Raw genomic sequence first — 27,806 nt, 5'->3', positions numbered from 1 at the left:
GTATACTTTGCCATTGACCAAGTCTGTTTCCAACCCAGCAAAAAGGCAGAAGTTCCTCATGCCCATTCCATTTTCTCTGTGTGTCCCAATTACCTGCCCAAAACATGTGAAATCTTTGTTCCTCCCATCTGAAAATGTGAGGTGGTGTGCATTTCTCCAGGCATCCTTTATGCTCCTCCCACACTTTCTTAGAATCCCTGTGAACTCTTCTTGTCCTCATAAAATGTTTCTCTCCTTTTTACCTCAGTTCCTGTCCGTACTGATCAGATGACAGATTCTTTTATGCTATGGACAATAAGCCTTGCTTCTGCTGCTTGTTTTCTTTTGTAGGGGCTAAAGTTTGCAGAGTCAGTTGGTTTGACTCAGTTTGTCTGAATGGCTGGCATGGTCAAAGCCTGAATTTGGGACATTTCCTCTTTGTGTATGCGTCCCCTGGCCTGGAGAGACAGATGTTCAATTCAGAGAGAAACCTCAGGATAAGCCAAATCAGGGATTGCCAGAGCATTTGGACTTGTGCCGTGGTTGTGTCAATAAAGAATTTAGAGTAACCTATTCCTCCCTTATCCTATTTGGATTTTCATTTGAAACAATAAACTTCTGCTCACAGATGCTATGACTAGCAATACCTGTTTAATTTGCTGGTCACAGCTTGTGTGCTATGTTCCCTGAAAACAGAGAGGTCAGGGAGCAGGAATAGTTGCCTGCTCTGCAAGGGAAGGCAAGCCAGGGGCTGAGAGTGACAGCAAGGCAGACAGGAGCAGCCCACCTCACCAGCAAAGGCAGCAGTCCCACGGTACAGACAAAAAAAGAGCAGAGCAGAATCACTGACACAGTAACCGGTCACCCAACAGCCCAGTGATTGCCAGAGGGAAAGGGATGCCAGGGAACATGACACCACTAAGCTCAATGTGACAAGTGGACCAAGCGGAGGATAAGCTACATGAGGGAAAGTTTTACGCTCACACATGCAAACACACAATTAACTGAGATTTGCAAAATTTCCGTTCCAGTGAGCCAGCATAGTCGAGTCCAGGGAAGACGACACTCTCCAGCCAGTCTCAGGACTGGGTGACGGGTTGGCACCAACATGTGAAAGCTTCTCCTCAGGTGCCCTGCATCTGCATGCTGTAGCAATGTTACTCTCCTGTATCTACCACAGCAGATGTCAGTGCAGGCATCCAATCAGAAAGTCCACAGTGATGTCATTCCAGCAGTTTCAGACATTGTTCTCTTGTCACTTGTTGACCCAATGTGGTTCACGTCATCCAGCTCCTATTTGCACTGTAACTCAGCTCTTGGACAAAACAAGGCCATGATACCCCTGTGTTAGCTAGACAAGTCCATAGCAGTGGAGCAGATTCAAATTTAGGCCAGGAACTCAAATAGTCAAGGCGAAGTAAAAACGGGCACGATACAAGGCCAGGCACAGCAAACCTGCAGCATAGCCAGGGCAGGAAACAAGAAGAGGATCTAAGCTTAAACACTGAAGTCCTGAGCCAATTGGCAGAATGGAGTTTCCAGGTGAGGTTTCGCACAGCTTTCTCATAACTTGGATGTTTCACAGCAGATTAATAGAAGGTTAAACAACCACATTCTGTCAGTGCTGACCTTGAACACAGGCAGCTAAGCCTTGGGGAAAGGAGAGAAGAGAGAGCAGAGAAGGATTACAAGGAAGGATGTTACAGGCAGGTCAGGGCACTTAAAGCCTGTTGCTGCACCCAACGTCTCCTTAAGTCTGAGAAAGTCATCATGAGTGAATTGGGAGCATTGGCTGAGGAGTCACTGACATCTAGAAAGGCCAAGCTGGCCAGAAGAAAGTACATGGGGTGATAAAGCCACGGGTCGCTGATGACCATGTCAACGATAGTGAAGTTCCCCAGACAGGTTATGACATAAATTATGGAGAAAAGCATGGAGAGAAAATACTGTAAAAAGCGTTGTCTGTCCTCTGAATCTTCCTTCTGTTATGTTTTCTGAGGACTGCACTGTGCCAGCTGCCATCTCAGACCCTCTCTCTGAAACACCTGTGAGGTTTCCTAACAGGATCAAGAAAAAAAGAAAGCCAGAAGAGTATTGTTTGGGAGATTTAGGGGGTGTGTCACAAGGGAACAAATTAAAAAGTTCATGGTTTATTTTATTCCGTAGATGGTAAGATCCCACAAGCACAAGAGGCTCAGCAGATGTCCTTCTGTGCTAAGCTCCATGAGCCCGAATACTTTATGAGACTCCCTACAGTACTATGAGTTACATGCCAGGATCGTATCAGTAGTCAACAGGTGAAACCTGGCTAATCAATACAGTTTTGGTTCATTAACTGTGTTGATTAATGGCATGTGCATTTTACTAAGAATAATCCCCTTGTCAGCTCACAGCAAATTACAGAATCATGTAGGACCTCTGGAAGTCTCCAGTCCAGCCTCCTGTTTAAAGCAAATTGCTCAGGGACCTATCCGGTCGAGTTTGGAGTATCTCTTAGTATCTCTGTGGCAATGCCACAGCCTCTCTGGACTCCTATTCCAATGTCTGTCCACTCTTGGTAAAAGAAAGGTGCTTTTTTTAAACTGAGTTGGGTTTTGTCATGGTACAACTTGTCTCATCCTAACGCTGTAATGGGGAGGCCAAAAATGGGGAAATTACTCCAATGGGCTCTCACAAGTGTCGAACAGAGGGCAAGGATCACTTCCCTAGACGTGCTGACTACTCTCGCTATTACAGCTCAGAATGCAGTTGGCCTTAGCTGCTGCAAGGACACACTGTAGGCACACACCTAACTTGTGCACCCGGACACACAGATCTGTTTCTGCAAAGCTGGGTACTAACTATTTGCAGCCCCCATCCCCCAGCCAGCGTTGTTACATAGTGTTATTGTATCCCAGACATAAGACTTTGTGTTTGCATTTTTTAAACTTGAGAAGATTTCTTTCAGAGCATTTCTCGGGCCCATGCAAATCCTTCTGAATAGCAGCCTGTCTTTCTAATGGGCATAAGTTGGTTTAATCATTAGTTGTCCGCAAGGGTGACCTCTGTGGGAGGAGATAATGAACTGCCAAGTGTCAGACAAAATCTGTTTCACCCAGCTCTGAAACCAACGCAAACAACCAGGTGTACGTGGGTCAGGGACACGGGAATTGCACACCAAAACTTTACACATTCAGAGAAGCACATGGTGTTCCTGGTCAAACCTGTATAAAAGAAGAGCTAGCAGCCAATACAGGCTGGAGACACACTTTTGGTGGGGGTAGGTTGGGAGAGAACACTACATGCAAAGGGGTATAAATACCCTGAAGGGACAGCGATCTGTTGATAAGGCACACTACAGCACGTACCACCTGTGAAAGGACTATGTCCCATGAGCTACTTACGCTGGAGCACGGACACCTGTGACTGGACTGAAGTGCACCCATGTGCCTTGTTGGATTGGGCACCTTATGAACAGAGTGCTCCTGCCTGCTAAACTGGCAGAAAACCAGTAAGCCTAGGGTGACAGAAAGAAACTGCTGTGCGTAAAGTAACAGAAAACGGTTACGCATACCACTTCAACCTCCTGTGCTGCCCATCACCTTACCAGCATTGCGTTGACAGGCTGAATGTAATCCACAGCAAAAATACAGAAAGCTGAGACCAGGTGGTGGTCGGGGAGACTTAGTCAAGTAAATTTCCCTGCCTTGAGACTGTTTTGCCTGTGATGGTAATTGGTGGAAGATATGGGCAACGTCATGATCTGTCATAGAATCATAGAATGGTTTGGGTTGGAAGGGACCTTAAAGATCATCTAGTTCCAACCTCCCTGCCATGGGCAAGGATACCTTCCACTAGATCAAGTTGCTCAAAGCCCCATGCAACCTGGCCTTGGACACTTCCAGGGAGAAGGCATCCACAACTTCTCTGAGCAACCAGTTCCAGTGTCTCACCACCCTCACAGTAAAGAATTTCTTCCTAATACCTAATCTAAATCTATCCTCTTCCAGTTTAAAACCGTTACCCCTCGTCGTGTCACTACACTCCCTGATAAAGTTCCCTCTCCATCTTTCCTGTAGGCCCCCTTGAAGTACTGGAAGGCTGCTATAAGGTCTGCCCGGAGCCTTCTCTTCTTTAGACAACCCCAGCTCTCTCAGCCTGTCCTCATAGGGGAGGTGCTCCAGCCCCCTGATCATTTCTGTGGCCCTCCTCTGGACCCGCTCCAACAGGTCCATGTCTTTCTTGTGCTGAGGGCCCCAGAGCTGGACGCAGTACTCCAGGTGGGGTCTCACCAGAGCAGAGTAGAGGGGCAGAATCACCTCCCTCGACCTGCTGGCCATGCTTCTTTTGATGCAGCCCAGGATACGGCTGACTTTCTGGGCTGTGAGCACACATTGCCGGCTTATAATCAGTTTTTCATCCACCGGTACCCCCACATCCTTCTCCGCAGAGCTGCTCTCAATCCACTCATTACACAGCCTGTATCCATGTTTGGGATTGCCCCGACCCAGATGCAGGACCTTGCACTTGGCCTTGCTGAACTTCATGACGTTCGCACAGGCCCACTTCTCGAGCTTGTCCAGGTCCCTCTGGATGGCATCCCTTCCCTCTAGAGTATCAACCACACCACTCGGCTTTGCATCATCTGCAAACTTGCTGAGGGTGCACTCAATCCCACTGTCCATGTTCCCCGACAAAGATGTTAAATAACACTTGTCTCCACCCGGACATTGAGCCGTTGACCGCAACCCTTTGAGTGCAACTACACAGCCAATGCCTTATCCACCAAGTAGTCCACCCATCAAATCCATGTCTCTCCATTTTAGAGACAAGGATGATGTGTGGGACAGTATCAAATGTTTTGCACAAGTGCAGGTAGATGACGTCAGTCGTCCTTCCCTTATCCACCAATGCTGTAACCCCGTCACTGAAGGCCACCAAATTTGTCAGGTACGATTTGCTCTTAGTGAAGCCATGTTGGCTGTCACCAATCACCTCTCTGTTTTCCATGTGCCTTCCAGGAGGATCTGCTCCATGAATTTGCTGGGCACAGAAGTGAGATTGACCGGCCTGTAGTTCCCCATGTCTTCCTTTTTTCCCTTTATAAAAAGGGGAGTTATGTTTCCCCTTTTCCAGTCACTGGGAACATCACCAGTCTGCCATGACTTTTCACATATGGTGGACTTTTCAAATGTCATGGTCTGGGATTGCAATAGTTGGAATGACTTTGAGATGCTGGAAGCCTTGATTCTGGTATTAGGAATTTCTGTTGTTCTGCAATGTGAGGGGTGCACCCAAAATACATGTGAGGATGAGTTTGAACATTGTGGAAACAGTCAGGAAAATGGGGATCCAAAGGGACCCAAGAAAACAGTAGTGCGATGGGAAAAGAAAGGGCAGTGCCCACTCCACGCCCATGCACCAATGGCCTGGAACATGGACTGTCTCCCAGTACAGAAACCAAGGGAATTAGTCCAGGAGTTGTAAAAATGATACAATGCATAAAAAGGACCAGGAGAGCTTTGGTATGAGAGAGTGTGGGGGCATAGTATCTGCTTCAGGTAGAGCTCTAAAGAGATTGGGACCACTTAACAGGGGTTGAGAACCGAGAACTGAAATTACTTTCTCTGTCAGATTAATGATCTTCTAAAAGAAACATTAACACAGTGCGAGAGACCCTTGTTCAGAAGTTTGTAGCTACAGGAACAGTCAGCATGCTTAAGGGGATTGCCATGGAGTGGGATATGGAAAGCTGGGTTAGGGAAATTTGGGACTCCGAGGACAAATTAAACACAGAGTCCTGTCAGGCAACCCCAGTTACACTAATTGAGCAGACCCGTGGGAATGGGAGTTCTGTTCCCCAGAAAGTGGCTGCTAAACTGCCCTTTACTCAGAGTGAAATTAAAGACGTGGGAAACTTACTGTACCAAAATGCCCTGGCAGTGGTTGTGGAAGGTGCTGGGAAACTGGAGCCATGAAGATACAGCTGATGGCTCGGAAGTGCAGAGCTCTTGGGAGTTTGGGACCTATGTCACCTGTAATCACTGGCCTGTGCAATGGAGGTGGGCTATTGGATCAGGTGATGGAGGGCTATGTTGAGCAATGGCTCCAGTGATTAGGAACAATTACCTATGCCCTTCTGGTATCACCTGGTAACCCGACAGGACATCCTGTTGATCAAGGAGTGACCTGTATGTGCTGAGGTGCATACTGGAAAGCCACCATATGATCAGAAGCGTGGCCAAGGGTAATGCCAAGAGTCCAGTGTTGTGCTTGACATCAAAAGAAACATCAAGAGGGATTTCTCCATGCTCCCACCTTACATGCTGGTACTTGCGGAAGCTCCTGAAAAAAAAGAGGGGAGTATATGATAGACTGGAACAGAAAACCCTTCAGAGATCTAGGACTGCAAGTTAAGGCATTGTGAGCACAGGGGAAAGGTCAGAGCTCAGTTGATGCTACAGGATGTGGAGCAAGTTCAAGGGAAACAAAGCTGTTTGGTGCATTTTAGGCCTTGAATGGGGAAAAGGACTACGCTGTATCAAATGAATGTTGTTCATGACATGTTTTGGTTCTGGATGAAGTCATGCTGCTGTTGATGCCCTGGTTCATTCCTTAAAGGTGTTGCTTTTTGCTTGTACGATGTCAGTCATTTGCTTGTATGCTGAGGTATAGAGAATGATGTTCTTGATTCTATGTTTTACAGGAACAAGACATGAGGTTTGTAACAAGAATATATTCAGATTTTTATAACGACACTTAAAATAGAATTTGGAGGATGGAGTGCAGAGTTCATAATACGAGTGACTTGCAGTTAAAGAAGAATTGCCGTTTGCGGGAGGCCTGGATGTGGGGGGCTGTGGAGAGGCTGCCAAAGGAGACATGACAGGCAGAGGATCCCCAATAACTAAACAAGGCAAGCAGAGGATGCTGACCAGGATACTCTCAGGGCTACCACAAGAGGACTGTCACCCACGTTGTCCTAGTGTGACACATCCACCAGATGAATGAACAGGAGAGGATGTCCCCAGATCACCTTAGGGACTGAGGGGGATTACTGCCTATGAGGACTTGGGACTCATTATGGCATGCCGGGAAGACCATTTTGGGATTGCAAAAAATGTACTGAGATGTGTTTGGAGGGGGGACCAAAGGCAGGGAAAGAGGGGAATGAAGGTGAATTGGGGACAAGCAAGCATGGGGAAACAGGGAAAGCCGATGAAAGGGGTTGGTAATGTGTGAACTGGTGGTCAGTGAGCTTAACTGGTGATGTCCTCCCGTGCCTGATCGCCACAGTCTGTCCTGTCTTCTTATTAAGCTCCATTTCTAACTGTTTTCCTGTGCAAAGGGACTCTTTATTCTGCGTGCAAGTGTATGGAGATCTAACAACCTGCAACTGGAGAGGGAACTATGGGTCATAGGGGATTGTGCATCTGGGGTGGCAGCAATAGGGCAGGCTGGAGTGTGTTTGCGCGTATGTATGTCAGTATGTGTAATCACTAGTCTTCAAGTGTTTTTGCAGAGAAAATGATGGAAATACTTCTGTATATATATAAAAACAGACGGCCCCTTATTGAAAAGCATCCCAGCAACTGTTTAAAAATTAATGTTTTCAGTTTTGTTTATTTACTTTCATGCGTCCAGATGTTTTGAAGCACCTTTCATTTAGTGCCAGATAAGGCATACACGTGGTTGGAATGGAAATAATCTCACCAAAATTTAGCCACACAGGCCTAATCCTGATACACAGGCTACCTCAGAGGTAATGAAAAGAGAGAAGTAATTACAGAATACAATTAATTCAAGTTTTCCTCAGAGCATTGCTTCATCAAACACAGGGAGCATCAGGCATTTCCTTTGACCAAGTGGTGGTCTTGTCTTTTGCTATTACCTGCATAAAGGTAAAGGGCTGATTTAATTTTAGGTTTTGGGGGGAATAGGAGGTAATAAAATCTCTTGAAAAATCCTTCTGTAACATTTATGCTCCAATGCGTAAATCTCACCTACATCCAGATGCCTACAATGTGAAGATGTCCCCCTGAGCTAGCCATCTAACCAGTCATCAGTTAGCCCCAGAAAGGTGATCGTTGGCCTGTGTGTACAGGGCCATGGGTTGTTGGATGACTATTGCTCTTCTTCTGCAGGAGAGTGTAGACTCATAGCTTCCATTTGCAGCAACAAGTTCCTGAATATTTTTGCCTCTTCACCTTTCCCACCCCCTCCAATACAGCCCATCTCCAGCCTCTTCCTACCTGATTCTAACATTTTTTTCCTCCAGGTTCTTAAGTTCCCTCTCCTCCCAACCCCAGCCTGGTCATAAGTATGTCCAGGGCACTAGCAACACTCAGCTTAGCTCCCCAAACTGTGTGACTGTTGTTCTGCCAGCGGTGCCACTGATCTGTAGTGCTCTAACTTGTATTTTCTTCAGTTTAATCCACAGGTGCAATCCCCTCACCCAAATCTCCCATTCCCTCTCGGTGAGTCCTGCGGTGTCCCCTCTCGCTGCTAACATGATCTCATTGCTGCTCGTGTGCATGCTGTAAGCATATACATAGTGGCTGAGGCACTCATTTCCCACTTGCAGGAGCTGTAGCAATGCAACTCATATACAGGGGAGCTGAGGAAAGCGTAGGAAGCTTCTGGATAGCAAAATGTTCCTCAGTACCAGCACTGAACCTCCACCCAACAGGGAAGAGCTGCCATCTCCCTGGTTCATGCCCCCCCCCGCCTAGAATTATAGAAGTAGCTTTGAATCATGAAATCAGACATAGAAATATGGGGTGAGATTTACTTCACCTAAATTTAGGTGTGGAAAATACAGTTGTCTCCTTATGACCAATTCTTCTAAGTTTTTATTGGAGTAAGTGGCAATCAGTCAATGCATGCCAGGGACGTTTTTTGCCCATTATTAATCAAAATTATTTAATCATTTTGCTTAGACTGATAGATCTTGAGTTTATTCTCATATAAAGTTAAAATGTATCCAAATTTGTATGCCAAAATCCATTCTTTTTGTACAGTGGGAGAGAATATCAGAATGTTCCATCAACATCACAAGATTACTTACAATTATTTGATCTTAACAACATCGGAGTTTAGAGCAGCTCCACCCTCATCAATCTGATTGGCAATAAACTGGCCAAATCAGTGGAAAGGAGAGCAAAGAATAGAATGAAGAGAAAGAACTCACAGTCAAAAGTAAACTCATCCAGCCCCTACACCGGTCACACTCCCACTGGTATATATGCTTGGAATATGACTCACAAGTTTGGCTCTAACCAATCACAATCACAAAAATGAACTCATGATCGAGAGCCGAAAGAACCGTCACTGATTACATGAATAAATTATTCTCCTGATTTTAATTCAGTTTAAATGATGAAACTCCAGGTAGTTCAAACTCTCATCATTACCCTCCTCCAGGTGTGAATACACACACACATGCATTCACAAGAACAATATTTTATTGAGTAACTCTTACATATTACAGTTTCCTGGATCACAATTGTGCTAATAAAGGTGAGTAATTTTGCAAGACTCTTCTCATCCTTACATTTCTATCTATTTATACTGTAGAGTCTGATTTCATCAATATTGATCCGCAATGGATAATTTTACTTCAAAAGAGAAGAATAATTTTATTGAGATCAGCCTTGGTAAATGTTGGGATTCATCTAAACTAACCCTGCTTGTCTAATTGCTTTTTAGGTCTTAACTAATAATCCCTATTCCTGGGAGAAATAAACTCCTCCAAAGAGTGATTTCATTCATCCTAGAAAAGAAACCAGGACTCTTAGGCTTGAACCTTCCTCTGCAGATCTGTGTCTCTGTTCAATGATTGTAAGGAAGTGTAATGACTAGATCACTGGTACACGTTGGCATCATGAGTATCTGAAGATAACAGATAAAAGCTAGCCTCAGGGCCTGAAATTCAGTCTGGGTTTTGGATCGCTAACATTCTTCTCACATGAGCCTGAGTCTGAAATACAGATCAATGAAACCAAACACTCAGGCAAATTTCAAGCCACAATTACTTTTCCATACGTTTTTTGTTATGCACTGGAGGTAAATGCAAAGTCTGACTTTTTAAAATGGAATGAGAGAGTGAAACTAAACATGTAATTGCTGTGTAAGTGCTGTTTGGGATGTAAGACCCAAGAGGAACATTCAGAAATGTTCATTTGCTCAAGGAACTTTAGAGACAGGCATCCCTGACATTGATTTCTGTAACAGACCCAGCTAGCTGTGGACAGGACATCGAGTGCAAGCCTACCTCTGACTATTCCTGTTGTAATTTGTTCTTCAATTTTTGTCCAGGCATTCCCATGAAAGAGGAAAATTGGACAGTAGTCACTGAGTTCATCTTTCTGAGATTCACTAGCTGGCCAAATCTAGAGAGAGTGCTTTTCACATTATTTCTTATCATTTATCTCCTCTCACTTGTGGGCAATGTTCTTATTCTCATCATCGTTTTACTTGATTCACGTCTTCACAGTGCCATGTACTTCGTCCTTAGCAACCTCTCAGTGGTGGAAACCTGGTACGCAACAGTCACAGTACCTAAAATGTTAGCCAACTTCTTGATGGAGAAACGCACCATCTCTACTTCAAGCTGCATTGCTCAATATTACTGCTTCTTCTCTTTTGTTGCCACCGAACTGTTCCTCCTTACAGTCATGGCTTATGACCGCTACCTGGCCATCTGTAAACCATTACATTACTCCACTGTCATGAACCTAAAGACCTGTCATAGCTTAGCCATGATCTGTTGGTTGTCAGGATTCATCTGCCCTATTTTTCCTTCCATCTTCTTCTGCAGGATTTCTTTCTGCACTAACAAAATCAACCATTTCTTCCGTGATGCTGATCAGCTCTTCCAACTTTCATGCAGTGACTTGTACAGCATACAAATTGTGGGCTATACTATAAGCACGGTCATTATAATGCCCTTTGTCCTTTTAATCATGACTTCATACCTCCAAATCATTCTGACCATCCTTCAACCATCCCGATATCTGTTGAAGGGACAACACGGCAGGGCATAAGCAATCTGAGAGGTTCTTGGAATGCGTCGATGATAACTTCCTTCTCCAAGTGGTGGAGGAGCCAACGAGAAGAGGTGCTATGCTGGACCTTGTTCTCACCAAGAAGGAGGGACTCATGGGTAATGTGAAGCTCAAGGGCAGCCTTGGCTGCAGTGACCATGAAATGGTGGAGTTCAAGATCCTTAGGGCACCGAGGAGGGAGCACAGCAAGCTCACTACCCTGGACTTCAGGAGGGCAGACTTTGGCCTCTTCAGAGATCTGCTTGGTAGAGTGCCATGGGATAAAGTCTTGGAGGGAAGAGGGCCCCAAGAAAGCTGGTTAATATTCAAGGATCACCTCCTCCAAGCTCAGGAGCGATGCATCCCAACAAAGAGGAAGTCAGGCAAAAACACCAGGAGGCCTGCATGGATGAACAAGGAGCTCCTGGACACACTCAAACACAAAAAGGAAGCCTAAAGAGGGTGGAAGCAAGGGCAGGTAGCCTGGGAGGAATACAGAGAAATTGTCCAAGCAGCCAGGGATCAGGTCAGGAAAACTAAAGCTCTGATAGAATTAAATCTGGCTAGGGACGTCAAGGGCAACAAGAAAAGCTTGTATAGGTACGTCGGGGATAAAAGGAAGACTAGGGAAAATGTGGGTCCTCTCTGGAACAAAATGGGAGAGCTGGTTACCCGGGATATGGAGAAGGTGGAGGTACTCAATGAATTTTTGCCTCGGCAAATGCTCAAGCCTCACCGCCCAAGCCACAGAAGGCAAAGGTGGGGACTGAGAGAACGAAGAGCCACCCACTGTAGGAGAAGATCAGGTTTGAGACCATTTAAGGAACCTGAAGGTGCACAAGTCCATGGGACCCAATGAGATCCATCCGCGGGTCCTGAGGGAACTGGCGGATGAAGTTGCTGAGCCATTATCCATCGTATTTGAGAAGTCATGGCAGTCTAGTGAAGTTCCCAGTGACTGGAAAAGGGGAAACATAACCCCCATTTTTAAAAAGGAAAAAAGGAAGACCTGGGGAACTACAGGCCAGTCAGTCTCACCTCTGTGCCTGGGAAGATCATGGAACAGATCCTCCTGGAAGCTATGCTAAGGCACATGGAGGACAGGGAGGTAATTTGAGACAGCCAGCATGGCTTCACCAAGGGCAAGTCCTGCCTGACCAACCTAGTGGCCTTCTATGGTGGACTGACTACATCAGTGGAGATGGGAAGGGCTACAGATGTCGTCTATCTGGACCTCTGCAAGGCATCTGACAACATCCTTCTCTCTAAACTGGAGAGGTATGGATTTGATGGGTGGACTGTCCGGTGGGTGAGGAATTGGTTGGATGGACGCATCCAGAGGGTAGTGGTCAACGGCTCAATGTCCAGATGGAGATCAGTGACAAGTGGCGTCCCGCAGGAGTCTGTATTGGGACTGGCACTGTTTAACATCTTCATCGATGACATAGTGGGATCAAGTGCACCCTCTAGTTTGCAGATGACACCAAGCTGAGTGCTGCAGTTGACACACCTGAGGGACGGGATGCCATCCAGAGGGACTTGGACAAGCTCGAGAAGTGGGCCCGTGTGAACCTCATGAGGTTCAACAAGGCCAAGTGCAAGGTCCTGCACCTGGGTCGGGGCAACCCCCAGTATCAATACAGGCTGGGGAATGAAGGGATTGAGAGCAGCTCTGCCGAGAAGGACTTGGGGGTACTGGTGGATGAAAAGCTGGACATGAGCTGACAGTGTGCACTCGCAGCCCAGAAGGCCAACCGTATCCTGGGCTGCATCAAAAGAAGCATGGCCAGCAGGTCGAGGGAGGTGATTCTGCCCCTCCACTCTGCTCTGGTGAGATACCACATGCAGTACCGCGTCCAGCTATGGAGCCCTCAGCACAAGAAAGACATGGACCTGTTGGAGCGGGTCCAGAGGAGGGCCACGAAAATGATCAGGGGGATGGAACACCTCTCCTATTAAGAAAGGTTGAGAGAGTTGGGGTTATTCAGCCTGGAAAAGAGAAAGCTTCGGGAAGACCTTATTGCGGCCTTTCAGTACTTAAAGGGAGCTTATAAGAAAGATGGGGACAAACTTTTTAGCAGGGCCTGTTGTGACAGGACAAGGGGGAACGGTTTTAAACTAAAAGAGGGTAGATTTAGACCAGGTATAAGGAAGAAATATTTTACAATGAGGGTGGTGATACACTCGACCAGGTTGCCCCATCCCTGGAAACATTCAAGGTCAGGTCTGAGCAACCTGATCTAGTTGAAGATGTCCCTGCTCCTTGCAGGGGAGTTGGACAAGATGACCTTTGAGGGTCCCTTCACAGTCTGGCACAATCTGGGATAGTGGAGTTTTGTTGCTGTAAGTGTGCCAAATTGTCATTGGATTAGGAGTTGTCCAGATGGAGATGGCCCTGAGGTGATTTGTAGTGTTTGAAGGCTTAATCATTTGCAAAGCCAGCCATGAGAAAACTGGGATGGAATGGTAAGATGATTTGTTTGTTGAGCTAAATTATTCATAAATTCAGATTTTAGAGAGCCCATATGAGAATGCCTTTCTTTAGTTAGATGAATTGGTTCCCTTGTGTTTGTGGACTCAAGTCTAATTGCTCAAAATTTCTCAGAACCGTTGAAAATGAATGCAATTATTTAGATAATTAAAGAAGAATTAATTCCCTTTCCCACCATAATCAATTTTCCATTTGTCTTATTTTTTACAGTCTGCATTTTATGGAACTATGAAGGTGAATGAACTCAAAATATGTTAAACAAACAGCAAAGGAAAGAAAAAATACCTTTATTTTGTAAAACCTTGTTTTCACTTTGGAAATATTAGGTGGTCTATATTTAAAAACCACAATAATTGATAAAAAGAGTGGAAATTGCAGCTTCACACTTCATCTGTCAACAAAATTTATGTCAGTACTTTATTGGAGGGCTCTATCCCTCAAATTAATGGATGTAATAGCTGCATCGATTCTGAACAACAGTTGATCCATGATATGATACTATGACTTGTGCATTGCAAAGTGGACAAAATAAAGGACTGAAACATCTGTCTGAAGAATTAGTAGATGCCTCCTCAGTATTAAGCAATACATATTAAGCAGTGCATAAAATCTATTAAAAAAATCTATTTAAAAAATCTATTAAAAATAAATAAATTTTAAAAATATTAAAATATTTTAAAAATTAAAAATAAAAAAATCTTTAAAAAATTTATCAATCTAGCAGGCAGGAGTCCTCTCTTGTTGAAGCAATGGTCTAAGGGAGGGTCAGAAATGGAAGATCCCCCCCCAAAGGCCTTATATCTCCAGCCTGATTTAAAGGCATTATGCTGACAAGCTCAGATGTAGACAAATGTTCTGTAGATGTGTGAAAACAGAGGAGAGGACTTCCTCCCAGGTGACTGGCTTAGGCTTAGGCAAAACAGATGTTTATCCTGCAGATAAACAAGTGAGTGACATTCAGTGCTGGGGTTCAGAACCAGCAGCGTTCTTCCAGGGCTAGGTGCAAGGGCCATAGCTGACCTGGGGTGTCTGGAGGAGGAATGTGTTCCTTTAAAACAAATGAGTCGCACAGGTGCTCCCCATTTCTTTAAGGGTCCATGATGTGGGGTCCCAAAATACCCTCTCTTCTTTGGTATAGAGTCTGGAATTCAGGGAAGTGCTTACATCACTGATCTCTGAGAGGGTCTTGCCTCTGGGCTGTCTCTGATGGTTGTTCAGAGGTCTACAGGTGGTAGTCAGAGGTACACAGGTGTCTCCACTGCCCTGACCCAGTGACCAGAATGAAGCTGGGAGCTGTTACAGGCTATTTATTAGCAGAGTTTCTCAAACTGTGGCCACAACCCCTGGGAATGAACACCACGACCAGGATAACAAAATGTTAGAGAAACCAGCCTGAAGCCAGCAGTGGTCAACATGCTGAGGGAGGAAGAGTGAAAGAGGCTGGACCACTCCTCCCTTCAGAGATGAGGGGTCATAGGACCCATGGTCCTGTTCCAGCCACCGGTACTGAGGTCCTCACTCCCCTCACTCATGCTGGTCCCTCCTGTAAGGGTATGTGGAAGGACAATGTCTTCTCCTTTAAGGATATCTGGTCAAGGACCTTCTCAATGCAAACCAAAAGGATAATAATAATAATAGGAGGAAGCCATAAACAAGAACATGCAGGGACACAAACCTGACCGACAAATGATAAGGGAGACAGTGATTCAAACCAAACCTGGTCAGTCACACTAGGGCACATGAGGACATGTGTTATTCAAGTCCTGTATGTAGGTGCTGTAAAAGGCAGCACCTTGTTTGATAGCAGCACCTTGTCTGCCAATGTCCTTTTACGTCTGTGCATGTGTGTGTCTGGGATACGTGCTCAGCTTTGAACCTGCAGATGAAAAAGTGGCAGCTGCATCCCTCATCCTGGGCAGAAACCCCCGGAATGGGGGCACTGGCCTGGGCTCCAGCAGCCAGGCAGGAGGGTTCTGGGAGGAGGATGCTGGAGACGGCAGCCACTCCTGACATACTTTAACACTTTCGTAATACGCATGATCTGGTTGAGCTGTCAGTATTCCTGAGAGTATGCATATATAATCCTTATGCAATGGGGGGCTGATCCTTTGTTAATGTGCACGCAGTCATAAAGTTGTAACCGGACTTCTAGAGACTTCTGTAACCACACTTATTATGCGGGCATCAAAACAGGACTTGTGCTAGTAAATCCTTGGCTAAATGGGATCAATTGGGTTGCAAAGATCTTAACAGAATATTAGAAACATAATAAGAGGTATAAAAAGCTCCAACAGCAGGCCTAGTGACTAGGATTTGTAGGTTGGAGGATGAAAAGAGATGCTTATCAAAGTATGCACAGGATCTCCAGTAGGTAATGGATCACTCCCAGCTATTGAATCAACAATGAGACTGGCTATAAAGCAATGGTTCACTGGAAATGAAGGGGTATGGGAAGGGAAATGCCTTAATTAGGAAAACAGCAATGTCTTACAATTTGTGAAAGAATGTGTAATGTGGACTAATGTCACTGTAGTGAGAGACTAATTTGTGCCAGAGCTTAGCACCAGTGACTAAAGTAAACGAAGCCTTAGGCCATATGAATTGTACTTTAACTTTAGTTTTTATCTATGGAAATGTAACCAGTAGGTAAAGAAGTGTAAGTAAAAATTTAAGTACAGGATATTCTGTAACAGAAGATAAGGAAATGTCTCAAGAAACAGACAAAAAGGGTGCCTGGAGGTTGCAAGAGCAAACCAAAAGAGAAGGTCCCAGAATCCGCAAACAGAACTGGATGGGCAGAAGTGCTATCAGGAAATCAAGTGACCTACAGAGACTATAAAATCCAGTAACAATCTTCAGAGGCACCTAGATCCAGCTGTAACTACTATTGGATATTAAACACAGCAGAAGAAGGAACTCTGATTGTTTTATTAAAGCAGAACCTAGGGATGAGCCCTGTTGAGGTGGCATCCGCTTAATTCCTACCATGGTCTAGGTGGTGGCTGTATAATTCCTACAACAGTTACAAATGGTGCAGAACTACCAATGGTTCCAAAAATTAAGAATTAAGCCTAACTGTCTTTGATACTGTGATGCGACTCAGCAGTCGGCACAGAGCTAACCCCGAGGCAGGTCACCAGTGCAGATCACTCAGCTCTGCCAGAACGAGACCAAAACTGCGGGATCCACCTGCACACAGACATCCCATGACCTGGTGCCTGGAGAGATGCAGCTATCAAAGCCAAACAACTGGACTTGCCTATACGAACTGTAACGCTTATAGAGGTGTTACTGATCTCAAGTGCCTCAATATGTTCATGTCTAACACCTCTGAACAGGCGGCCAGCAACCACAGCCCTTGCACACGCACACCCCTGCCCCCGCTTAATGCCCAGAGGAGTCAGGCTCCTGCCCCAATGTGTGCAGCCCAGAGCAGGGCCCATTCAGGCTCTATGGGAGTGAGGAGTGGGGCAGCTGCTTCTGATATCACCGGGCAGCGGGGGAGTGTCAGGGGATGTGGCAGGAGCGTGTCCGCTCGCTCTTTTAAGGACATCTGGTCAAAGGAGCCATAAACAAGAACATACAGAGATAAACCTGACACATGATAAGGGAGGTTGTGATGAGAACAAACCTGATCAGTCACCCTGATTGGTAAGGATGTGTGGAGCGAGTCTGAGAACATTTATTTTTACAGTTGGCAAGATGAGGAAACTCTCTCTGCATAATCTCACTCTACCCCGTGTGTATGTGTGCTGCAGGGACTAAGTGCCAGCTACCGGGGGGATCAGCGTGAGTGGATTTGGTGCCAGCTGCTGAAGTCAGACTGGGATTGTGGCAGCCTCTGACCTCTGGTGCCAGCTGCTGGAGCCAGTGGGGCTCTCAGCTTCCAGCTGCGGGGGCAGGAACAGTGTGTATCCCAAAACCATTTACTGGGGGGACTGGTGTGAGTGAAGCGAGTGAGGGGTTCAACACCAGCAGCTGGAGTGGTGTACTGGGTTTGCGTGGCAAGGTTTTGGTAGCGGGGGGCTACAGGGGTGGCTTCTGTGAGAAGCTGCTAGAAGCTTCCCCCATGTCCGATAGAGCCAATGCCAGCTGCCTCCAAGTCGGATCCTCCGCTGGCCAAGGCCGAGCCCATCAGCGATGGTGGTAGCGCCTCTGTGATAACATATTTAAGAAGGGGGAAGAAAAAAACCTGCTGGGCAACAACAGCAGCGGAGAGAGGAGTGAGAATATGTGAGAGAAACAACTCTGCAGACACCAAGGTCAGGGAAGGAGTGGGAGGAGGTGCTCCAGGTGGTGGAGCAGAGATTCCCCTGCAGCCTCTGATGAAGACCGTGAGGCAGACTGTCCCCCTGCAGCCCATGGAGGTTAACGGTGGAGCAGATATCCACCTGCAGCCCATGGAGGACCCCATGCTGGAGCAGGTGGATGCACCCGAAGGAGGCTGTGACCCCGTGGGAAGCTCATGCTGGACCAGGCTCCTGGCAGGACCTGTGGACCTGTGGAGAGAGGAGCCTACATTGGAGCAGGTTTGCTGGCAGGACTTGTGACCCCGTGGGGGACCCACACTGGAGCAGTCTGTTCCTGAAGGACTGCACCCCATGGAAAGGACCGACGCTGGAGCAGTTCGTGAAGAACTGTAGCCCATGGGAAGGACTCACGTTGGGGCAGTTTATGGAGGACTGTCTCCCGTGGGAGGGACCCCACACTGGAGCAGAGGAAGAGGGTGAGGAGTCCTCCCCTGAGGAGGAAGGAGCAGCAGAAACAATGTGTGATGAACTGACCGCAACCCCCATTCTCCATCCCCTCGTGCCGTTCAGGGGGAAGGAGGTAGAGAAAATCAGGAGTGACGCTGAGCCAGGAAGAAGGGAGGGGTGGGGGGAAGGTGTTTTTAGGATTTGGTTTTATTTCTCACTATCCTACTCTGATTTGATTGGTAATAAATTAAATAAATTTTCCCCGAGTCGAGTCTCTTTCGTCCATGAGGTAATTGATGAGTGATCTCTCCCTGTCCTTACCTCGACCCACGAGCCTTTCGTTATATTTTCTTGCCCCTGTCCAGCTGAGGAGGGGGAGTGATAGAGTGGCTTTGGTGGGCATGTGGTGTCCAGCCAGGGTCAACCTGCCACAAGCGGGAATGCAGGTCACAGCCCATGTGCCTGGTGCTGGCTGCTGCGGGGGATGAGTATCTGTATCTTCCCCAAAGTGCGTGTGTGTGGAGGGTGTGTGTGTTCACCAGAAAACTTAAAGCTGGACCAGCCGGTTAGCAGGAGCCCCAGCTCCGGGCAGGGGTATCAGCTGGGCAGGGGGTTGGTGCTGGTACCTGGGTGGAGTGTGAGGTGCCAGGGGGACAACTGGGTGAGTGCTGCGTGTTTGCAGGGAGCATCAAGCTGGACCAGCTGGCAAGTAGGGGACCCATGGGGCGGGTCAGAGGGCCAGGACCTGGGCAGGGTACCAGGAGAACAGAGGGGCTGTGCCAATGCTCAGGGCACCTGCAAATATCCATGTGGCTTGTGAACCATGAGAGTGTTGTGTGTGTACCTGCACTCGTGGCCGCCTGTCTCTGACAGCCCCAGAGGTGGTATCAGAAATTAGGGAGGCATTGCATATCAATCACATAAATGATGCAGAACATAAATAACAAGTAGGATTGCTTATGCTGACCTGTGCTGATTTTGCTATGTTAAAGGTCAGTGGAGCCACAACAAACATGAACACAAACTCCTCAACCTCTTCATTTTAGAAGAAATAAATTCTGTAATCATAAAACATCTCTTTCATAGTAACAAATAAATACAGGAAATGGCAGAGAGCCCTCTTATTTTTATTTTTTGCTTTGATGGGTAATGAAAATAATGAATCTTTGGAAGCATAATCTCAGAATAAACAAGTGGAAGAATAGGCAACCAAGTATGTAAGTCAAACATTGTCCACAGATCACACAGTCAGGAGGCAGTATTTCTGCCTGCCTAATCATAATCTAAATCATCTGCCTTCTTTATAAAAATTATTGATGTGTACTTCCCAAAGAGGTTTCTATAATCAGTTTGCTACAGAAGCCTGCAGAAAAGGCAACATTTTAGTCCTCATTCTTTAACCTCAAATATTTTATTTCTAGTTAGTGTTTTTTTCAAGGCAGTCTTTACCTCTTTGTTCCTCAAAGTATAAATGAAAGGGTTCAGCAGTGGCGTTACAAGGGTGTTCAGAAGGGCTACCACTTTGTTCATACTTAGTGAGGCATGTCCTCTTGGCCTGACATAAATGAATGTGGCTGCCCCATAAAGTATGGTGACTACAGTCAGATGAGCAATGCAGGTGGAGAAAGCTTTCTGTCTCCCAGAACTAGATGGGATCCTCAATATGGTCAAAATGATGGCGAAGTAGGAGATGCCAGTCAAAAAGAAAGTGCTAAACAGAACCGTTGTAGCAGCAGTGAAAATAACCCATTCAATATGGCGGGTGTCAGTGCAAGCCAGCTTCAGCAGTGGCCCAGCGTCACAGTAGAAGTGATTGATGATATTGGGGCCACAGAATGGCAGTCTAAACACCGGAACAGCTTGCACAAAGATAACCAGAAAGCCACCCATCCAAGCGCCAAATGAGAGCTGAGCACACAGTTTTCCACTCATGATGGTCGTGTACTGGAGAGGGTTGCATATTGCTATGTATCGGTCAAAGGACATGGCTGTGAGGAGGAAAAGCTCAGTAGAACCAAGGGAAAAGTGGGAGAAGATTTGGGCTTTGCACCCAGCTACAGTGATAGACTTCTTGACATCCAGAAGACAGGCCAAAAACTTGGGTGTAGTGGATGAGACATAGATGATTCCCAGAAATGACAGATTTCCAAGGAAGAAATACATGGGTTTGTGGAGAGTGTTGTCATTCACCACTGTGGCAATGATGATGACATTCCCAGTGACAGTCAAAATGTAGATGACCAAGACTCCCACAAAGAACAAAACATGAACCCTTTGAAGACTGGGGAAACCAAGAAGAATAAATTCAGTCACAAAAGTCTGGTTTTCCATCCTCTGCTTCCACTTTGTATATTTCTGCATTAATAAATATGGCAAGTAAAGGACTGATCAAAGTTTTTTTTTATGCAAGTGAGTAGGAAAAAGGAAATATAGAGATATACATGTGTATGCGCATAGGTATGTACACAAATATATGTATGTAAGAGACATTTTCAATTTTTTTTAACATTTATTTTAAAGAAACCAGGAGGTTTGAGATCCTTATAATAGTTTTACTCTTTCATTTCTTAGTTACTTTTTCAGTTGAAAAAGTGATCTCTCTTATACTGGAAGACTGTATAGAAGACTGAAGAATAGATAGACAGTGATATATACTGGTAATGTTCCCTCTGCCAGTTACATTTCTAAAGGTGGGAGAAATGACCCTGATTTATGTCCTCTAAAAGATGGATGTCTAGTAAAAATTAATCTAGGCTCCTACTTTGAAGCCCAGAGTACCACCAAAAAGTGATTAACCCCATCTGGACGTAGGCAACATGAACTACCTCTTACCATAGGCGTTTCTCCATCGGTTGTCCATAGCAGAACACAGGATAGCTGGATGGCAATAGTTATCCAAAAATGTTATTGTTTGAACAGAGGTGAAATGTATATCACCGTTTGTATATACAAAGCCTTCATAAGTCTGTCCTGGCCAAAGCTTTATGTAAGAATTCACTCTCTTTCCACGGAATTATTTCATGCTAAAAAATAGACTATGCAGAAAATGTTTTAAATCTCTGCTTTATGAAGATTTACGTCACCAGTTTTTTGTTACCTTGGTCTTTTTCATCCTCACAGGTTGTTGTCAAGCAGTCCTAAATGAAAGAAAGAGCATGAAAGTCACATTCTAAACCTATTAATCGCTCGTGCTTTTAGTTTTACTACAAAAAAAAAAGTACAGATGTTGGGACTGTCGTTTCATTCGTGCATATAATAATAAGCATTAAGTTGACTGGGGAGTAGAAATCATGATATTCCCTTGCTAAGTACATTTTAAAAAGCATTCAAGTTTCTGCCCCTCCCTGCTTTAGGGTCGGAATACCTTACCAATACATTATTGTCAACACATCATGTCTCTATTCACCCTTATTTCTATCATGCAATCTAATTACACATACGAGCAAACAGTCTAAATATCTTGGACAGCAGATTTTTCTGAAATATTTTCTTTTTCTTGTCCTAAAACACTTAGAGAATAATACTCACATGTCTCGGTCTCTTTAGGGCTGATTACTGGATTACCTTCAGTAGCCACCAATGGTTCTCTGAATAATGAAAACACAAAAATGGAAGGAAGATATTCACATTTGTGAACAAGTCACCAATGTTAAAATCATCATCCCAAATAACAAATATCTTCTGAGGAGAGAAGGGAGATAAATACCTGTCAGCAATGTCTATACTCAGCATATAATTAAACCTCTCTATGTGCTGTTGTTAAGCAAACTGAGTGGCTCCAGACCGAGGGAAGATATTCAGGTAGCTCCATTGCACATTCACAGGCATTTAATAGAGCCCATTACTGTGCAAAGACTATTAGCGGGGAAGGAGCAATTAACTCAGCTCATCCAACATGAAATCTTAGGGGAAAAATGGATCAATTAAAAGGCATAAAGGGTCTGCAGAACTTTAAAAAGCAGTCTAAATGATAAATCAGCATGGAAACCCACAGAGTATCTTAACTAGTAACAAAAATTAAACTCTTGTAAAGAGTCATGAAAAGAGCCCCAAATTCTCAGACAGACCTGATGAATCAGCTGTTGCAGAGTATGTCAGCTCTGTGGATTCAATGAATATAAGGATCTATATTTTGTTTCCCTGCATTTCTTTTCATTTTGGATGGTAATGACGATTAAAATTTGTGAGCAAGTCTACACAGCCTCCTCTGGGTAAGATGGCTTGGGTAACAACTGCTGATAAGATAGTAGAGTGAGTGCAGAAGACTTGTGGGAACAGAATACCCAAACCTGTCTGTTCTGAGAACTCTTTCTGAAGTATACTGCTGTGGTGGTGCATTCCTTCTCCCCCTTTTTTTCCCAGGGTCACTCTATGACCTCAGGAACTCCTGATAAACTTTGGCCTTCTTGTACTGAGTTGGGCAGTGAAGCATCCCTTGACTGTTCCCAGAACTCTTGCATGGCCGAAGTGACCGTACCACAACTTCCGTTACCTAACCCAGGTGGGGGACAAAGCTGGGGATAATCCGTCATTCCCTGACACCCCTATCTGAGTTGTAACTCGAGTGGAATGGCACCATTGTTGTTGAAATCCTGGGAATCCTCACGGATGACTAAAGCAAATCATCTTGCAAACCTATAAACAGCAGTCCTAAGTGAGACCCTTTGAGCTCTCCTGGACCACAGCGGGCTGCGCCCAGAGTCTCCCTCTGAGTGGGACGCCTCTCAGAGCTCGCAAACTCTCGAGTTTGTGATATTCAGAGGGCCACCAGGACCTGGGCTGAAACACTCCTCGGCCGAGACTCCTCGGGGCTCAACCCTTCACCAGTCGAGAAATGCCAAGGCATTTAACGTGAATATTTCACAGACTCGAGGGGAATTTTTAACAGGTACACCTTTATAAATTCATGTAGCTTTAGGCCTTTATAAACTTATCTAGCTTTGGTAGCATATATATATATGAATTGATCTAGATCTTCTCTCTGTGTGTGTTTGTGTGTATTGATTTAGATAATCAATGATAAGCACAATCTGTAGTTAAGTTGCTTGAGTAGTTGTAATAAACTTGACTACCTCACTTTGTAACTGCCAAATCAGTTAATGATGAAGTGTTATTAGAATTTATGATCTACCTCAAAACTGTGAATGAACTTTAAATTGCTGCTAAACACATGTAATCCCGTAGGCATAAACCGTTGCCCAGGTCTGAGACTAGGGGTGGATCCAGCCACACCTAGACTCCTCTCTGAGGAGTTTAGAGAGCAAGGGGGTCTACTCTGAACCTCATGACTCAATGGGAGGGTCTTCTTATCCCTTTTGTATTAGACACAAACCATTGTCCAAGACTGAGACTAAGATTGGATCCAGCCAGGTCTTCTCTGAACCTCGTGACTCAACGGGAGGGTCTTCCTTACCCTTTTGTCCTCGGTCTTTCTATAAATCATTCCAACACAATTCTGACACAATTTTCCCTGTGTATACTTAATCCATGTAATAAGTAATAGAGTGAACCTTGCCATCAAATTCTGTTAAGTCACGCTTTTATAGTTTTCTATTAAAATCACTTCTTGCTGATACCTTTGCCAGTGATGCTTTAAGCAGCCTCAAAACCACTCATTTGTGACAACTGCCATACCATAATGGCAGCTTCATTCCTGAATTAACTCAATAAACTTTAGGCTGTTTTTATCACTAATGAAGCTCTCTGTTCCACATGCCTCTACCTCACCTTAATTCTCGCTAAGGAAGTCCTTTGACAAGAAGGAGCACATCCACTTGATCTGAACGGGGGGGCATGGGTGACGGGCTCAGTAAATGTTCTGAAATTTGTTTGACACCAAAGTTGAAAGCTTCCACTGGGAGTTAAAAAATTATATTCCTTAACTGCTAAGAGAAAGAAAATAATGAAGCTATTTTCACTGGGGACAAGTGGAGGTTGATGGGTGATTACGAACAGAGAACACAGCTGAGCAGCAGACAGGATGGCCCAGGAGGGTGTTTCATGTACATAACTGCACAGATATGCAGAAACAAAGGAAGATAGCTGCATACAGACATATGCAAGGGAGGGGAGCATTAATGATTTGATAAAGATTGAATTAGCCTTCGGGTGCTTATTTAAGCAAACCACCCATGTTCACAACAAAAAGCCGCAGCTTGTTGTGATTCTGCACAGAACTAGGGATTTTTGTTGCAACAGAATGATCCTGGTTCAAACCGAAATAAAAGCTTTCATGCAGTTGTTTTGGTTTTGCTCTAGCTCAGCTACAGCAGCTTCCATCTGAAGTTCCAAACATTTCCATTTGCAAGAACAGAACTCCAAAGAGTTTTGGCTCCTGCAAGTTTTTCCTTCCCACCCCCAACCCTGATCCCATTAATTTTGTTGTCAATGAGTTTCACAAACCATTAATCAGGTTTTTCTCAGATATTTGTCTCACTGCCTTTGAGTCGCATGCTTGCAATCCTTCTTCCTATCCCAAACACCCAGGGTTTTAAAGCAGCCCCTTTTTCTTTCTTACACAGGAGAAAGCCCCCAGCTCTGACCACAGTCAGCCCACAGCGGAGAGACAGCCCTCAAAAACACCAACGGAGACTCAACATTTACCTCAGACCCAGACAAAGGGTTGGATGATGAACCCCTGCTCCTACCAGCTGCATTTATATTAAGGATGCTGCTTTTTCTCTCGTCTTGATATGCAAGGTGCATAAAGACAATCACAGCCTAACAGGCACTTTTTACAAGTACTGTTAGCAGCACCAGGAGAGATGACCAGCTGATAGTTGGATTGCCAACAGAACACATAAGCACTCTGGGACTGGGACGATTAATCAGCCTTTTTGTCCCTCCCACTAATGGTTTAGTTTTGATAGGTCTCAGACCGAAATAGATCTCTTATCAGCAATTTTCCCATCCGTGGAACATGTCAGTAAATCAAAGAGCGTGTGAGACAGCAGACACCTTTAGCAGCCCTGCGTTATCTGTATGCAAATGAGATATGTGCCGCTCCAGTGCTTGGTACTCCTGAAAGTTCGACAGGCTAAACAGGGAGTTGGCGTTTGGTGAGAGCCATCACCAGTTCGGTCTTCAGCTTTCTCTTGCTGCCAGCCAGATCAGCGGGACATTGTCGTTACCTTGGGTATCAGGTTTTTTCAGGGCATCTCAGAAGACCATGGTCTCCTGGAAGGTGACCCCTGACCCATTTCTCTGAGCCCCTAGGGCATTCAGTTTTTCAACAAGAATATGATCTGAGATCTGTTTTGTCCTGTCTGAAGTGGAAACAAAAAGGCCCATGCATGAACTATCCCACTGGGTACTGGGATTAACAGCCTCCTGGGAATCACGTGCAGTGGACTGCATGCATCGTGGTGGATAATTTAAAAAGGTTCTGCCCTGAAAGTCTTAAAAGGAGGATCACGGCGAGCATGAATGATAATATCAGCACATCCTATTTGCAAGCGAATAACCTGAGGCCAGAAGAAAGTGTTACGCATCCCTGAGAAACATGCTGTTCACCACTGTCCATAAGCCTTCCAGCAATGAATCAGACCTTGCTCGCACTAAAAAGCCGGAGCTCCCGAGATATCTCCCTGCAGCCAGAGCTCCTTGCAGGTTCTGACTGCTGGCAGCAACACAAGCACGTACCTTTCCTTAGTGGAATAGGCTGGTTTTCAGAGAAAGGTGTTAAACACCCGGAAGACACAAATTTGCAAAGCGATGTGGTTGTTTTGCAAATGCTAAGGAAACAGGAACGGTAAAGGTTAATGACTGTAAAAAAACCCAAAACGAACCAAACAACCGAACAAAAAAAACCCAAAACAAACCGAAAAGAACAGAAGAGATGAAGAAGTTTCAGCAACTGAACTGTGAACTTCTACTTGGGGGAGGGTGAAATCTTTCCCAAGTATCCTTTTCCTTTTCTAACCCCTTGTTCTCATGCCTAGCTCATTTTTCATGGCTAGCCCCACCACAGCCAGCACAACCCCAAAACCTGCAGTTCAGAGCACACATCTGGAGCAGGAGTCTGTAAAAGCAGCACTGCCAGATTGCTGAAACTGCTGGTTTTCAAGATGCACACGCCTGATTACCCCCAGTAGCTTTCTGGATGGTCTTTATTGGCATCTTATGCAGGAAGATTATAGTTCCTGTGTACACAGTTCCCACACGCAACAATGTTCTCTTTACCTCAAAGGAATAAGGCAAAGACACTTTCTTCCGCTACCTTTTAGGGAAGAGTCATGTTTCTGAAAGGAATTCTTCCCTTTCCCCCACGGCCTTTCTAAAAGTGTCCTGAAAGCCAGACACCTCCAGAGATATGCCTGGTACATAATATATTCCCTCCACATCACCCCTACACTTTTGAGGAGAACTAGGAGTGCTGTGTAGCTGGTGGTGCACAGCTAGTGTGCACTCTCGGTGCAGGCCACAGCTTTCCTGACAGCTTTTCTCAAGGCTTGCTTGACCTCTCTGTTCCTCAGGCTTACAGTGGGTTCACCAGGGGTGGGAGGATGGTGTAGAAAGAGGAGAAGATTTTGTTCAGGTTTCTCAGTGGGGGTGTCCCAGGCAGCAAATGGACAGGAAGAAGCGTCCCTTAGAAAATGCTGACCACAGTGATGTGTGAGAAGGCTTTCACTTCTCACACATGGTGGAGAAGGCCTTCTGCCCCCCCATGCTCGATGGGAGCCTCAGGATGGCATCTGTAATGCAGACATAGGGTGCCCGAGTGAATAAAAACAGCAAGACTACATCTCGGATGGACATTGCAGCAGCCTGGTGTCACTACAGGAGAGCTGCAGCCAAGAGGTCAAATCACAGAAGTGGTCAATTGGGCTGGGGCCACAAAACTTCAATTGGCTTGAGATGTATGTGATGGTGGTGGAACTAGTCATTCCCCAAACCACGAGCCAGCTGCCGGTGGGAAAACCACCTTCCAGTTCATCATGCTTGTATAGAGCATGTGATGACATATGGCCAGGTACTGATTGGAGGACCTGGTGGCCAGCAGGTAACTGAGCCATACAGTCCTGAGCAGAGGTGGGTCTGTCCCCAGTCAGGAAGTTGGCCAGCAGCCTGGGCAGGTTGATGGAAGTATAGCAGATCTCCAAGCTGCTCAAATTTGCTGGAAAGAAATGCACTGGGCTGTGGAGATGCTGGCGTGTCGCCACCAGCACAACAATGAAGATGTTCCCAAGCACAGTCTCTGCACAGACAATGAGAGAGAGGAGGAAGAGAGGGCTTGGAATCCGGTGCCTTTCCGAATCCCACCAGGAAAAACTCTCTCGGTGTCGTCTATTTTTCCCATTCCCCTTTCTCCATGCAGTGTTCTTGGTCTTTCTTTTCCCCTCTTGTCAGAAAGGGCACCTATGAGAGAGGGAATGTTTGTGAAAGAAAATGTTACCAGAGAGCAAGCAGTGTTTTGCGCACATCAGGCTGTATTCATGTTCCCTTTAGGGGCTCCACGCTGAAACGAAGAAGTTCCTAACAAACTCTCTAAGACTCAATTTGGAGTTTTAGAAAGCAGGTATTCTTTATTGCAGCGCTGGACGCACAGGGGATCGCTCCACCTAGTGTGCGTGCCAAATCACTTAACCATAGGGGTTAAATACAATTAGAGTATAC

General features: G+C 45.5%; 1 protein-coding gene and 1 pseudogene across 1 annotated transcript; both read right to left on the bottom strand.

Moving 5' to 3' along the window:
• Positions 1–27,806, bottom strand: part of LOC142091706 (von Willebrand factor A domain-containing protein 5A-like) — a 521,312-nt pseudogene that overhangs the window by 455,001 nt on the left and 38,505 nt on the right.
• On the bottom strand, positions 19,581–20,522 carry LOC142091656 (olfactory receptor 6X1-like). Its single transcript, XM_075171051.1, has one exon. It carries the CDS (start codon positions 20,520–20,522, stop codon positions 19,581–19,583), a length of 942 nt encoding a protein of 313 aa, XP_075027152.1.

Source organism: Calonectris borealis, chromosome 22, assembly GCF_964195595.1.
Source record: "Calonectris borealis chromosome 22, bCalBor7.hap1.2, whole genome shotgun sequence".
NCBI classification, from domain to species: Eukaryota; Metazoa; Chordata; class Aves; order Procellariiformes; family Procellariidae; genus Calonectris; species Calonectris borealis.
The sequence above is the reverse complement of the archived record's forward strand: the minus strand, read 5'-3'. Positions and strand labels throughout refer to the sequence as shown.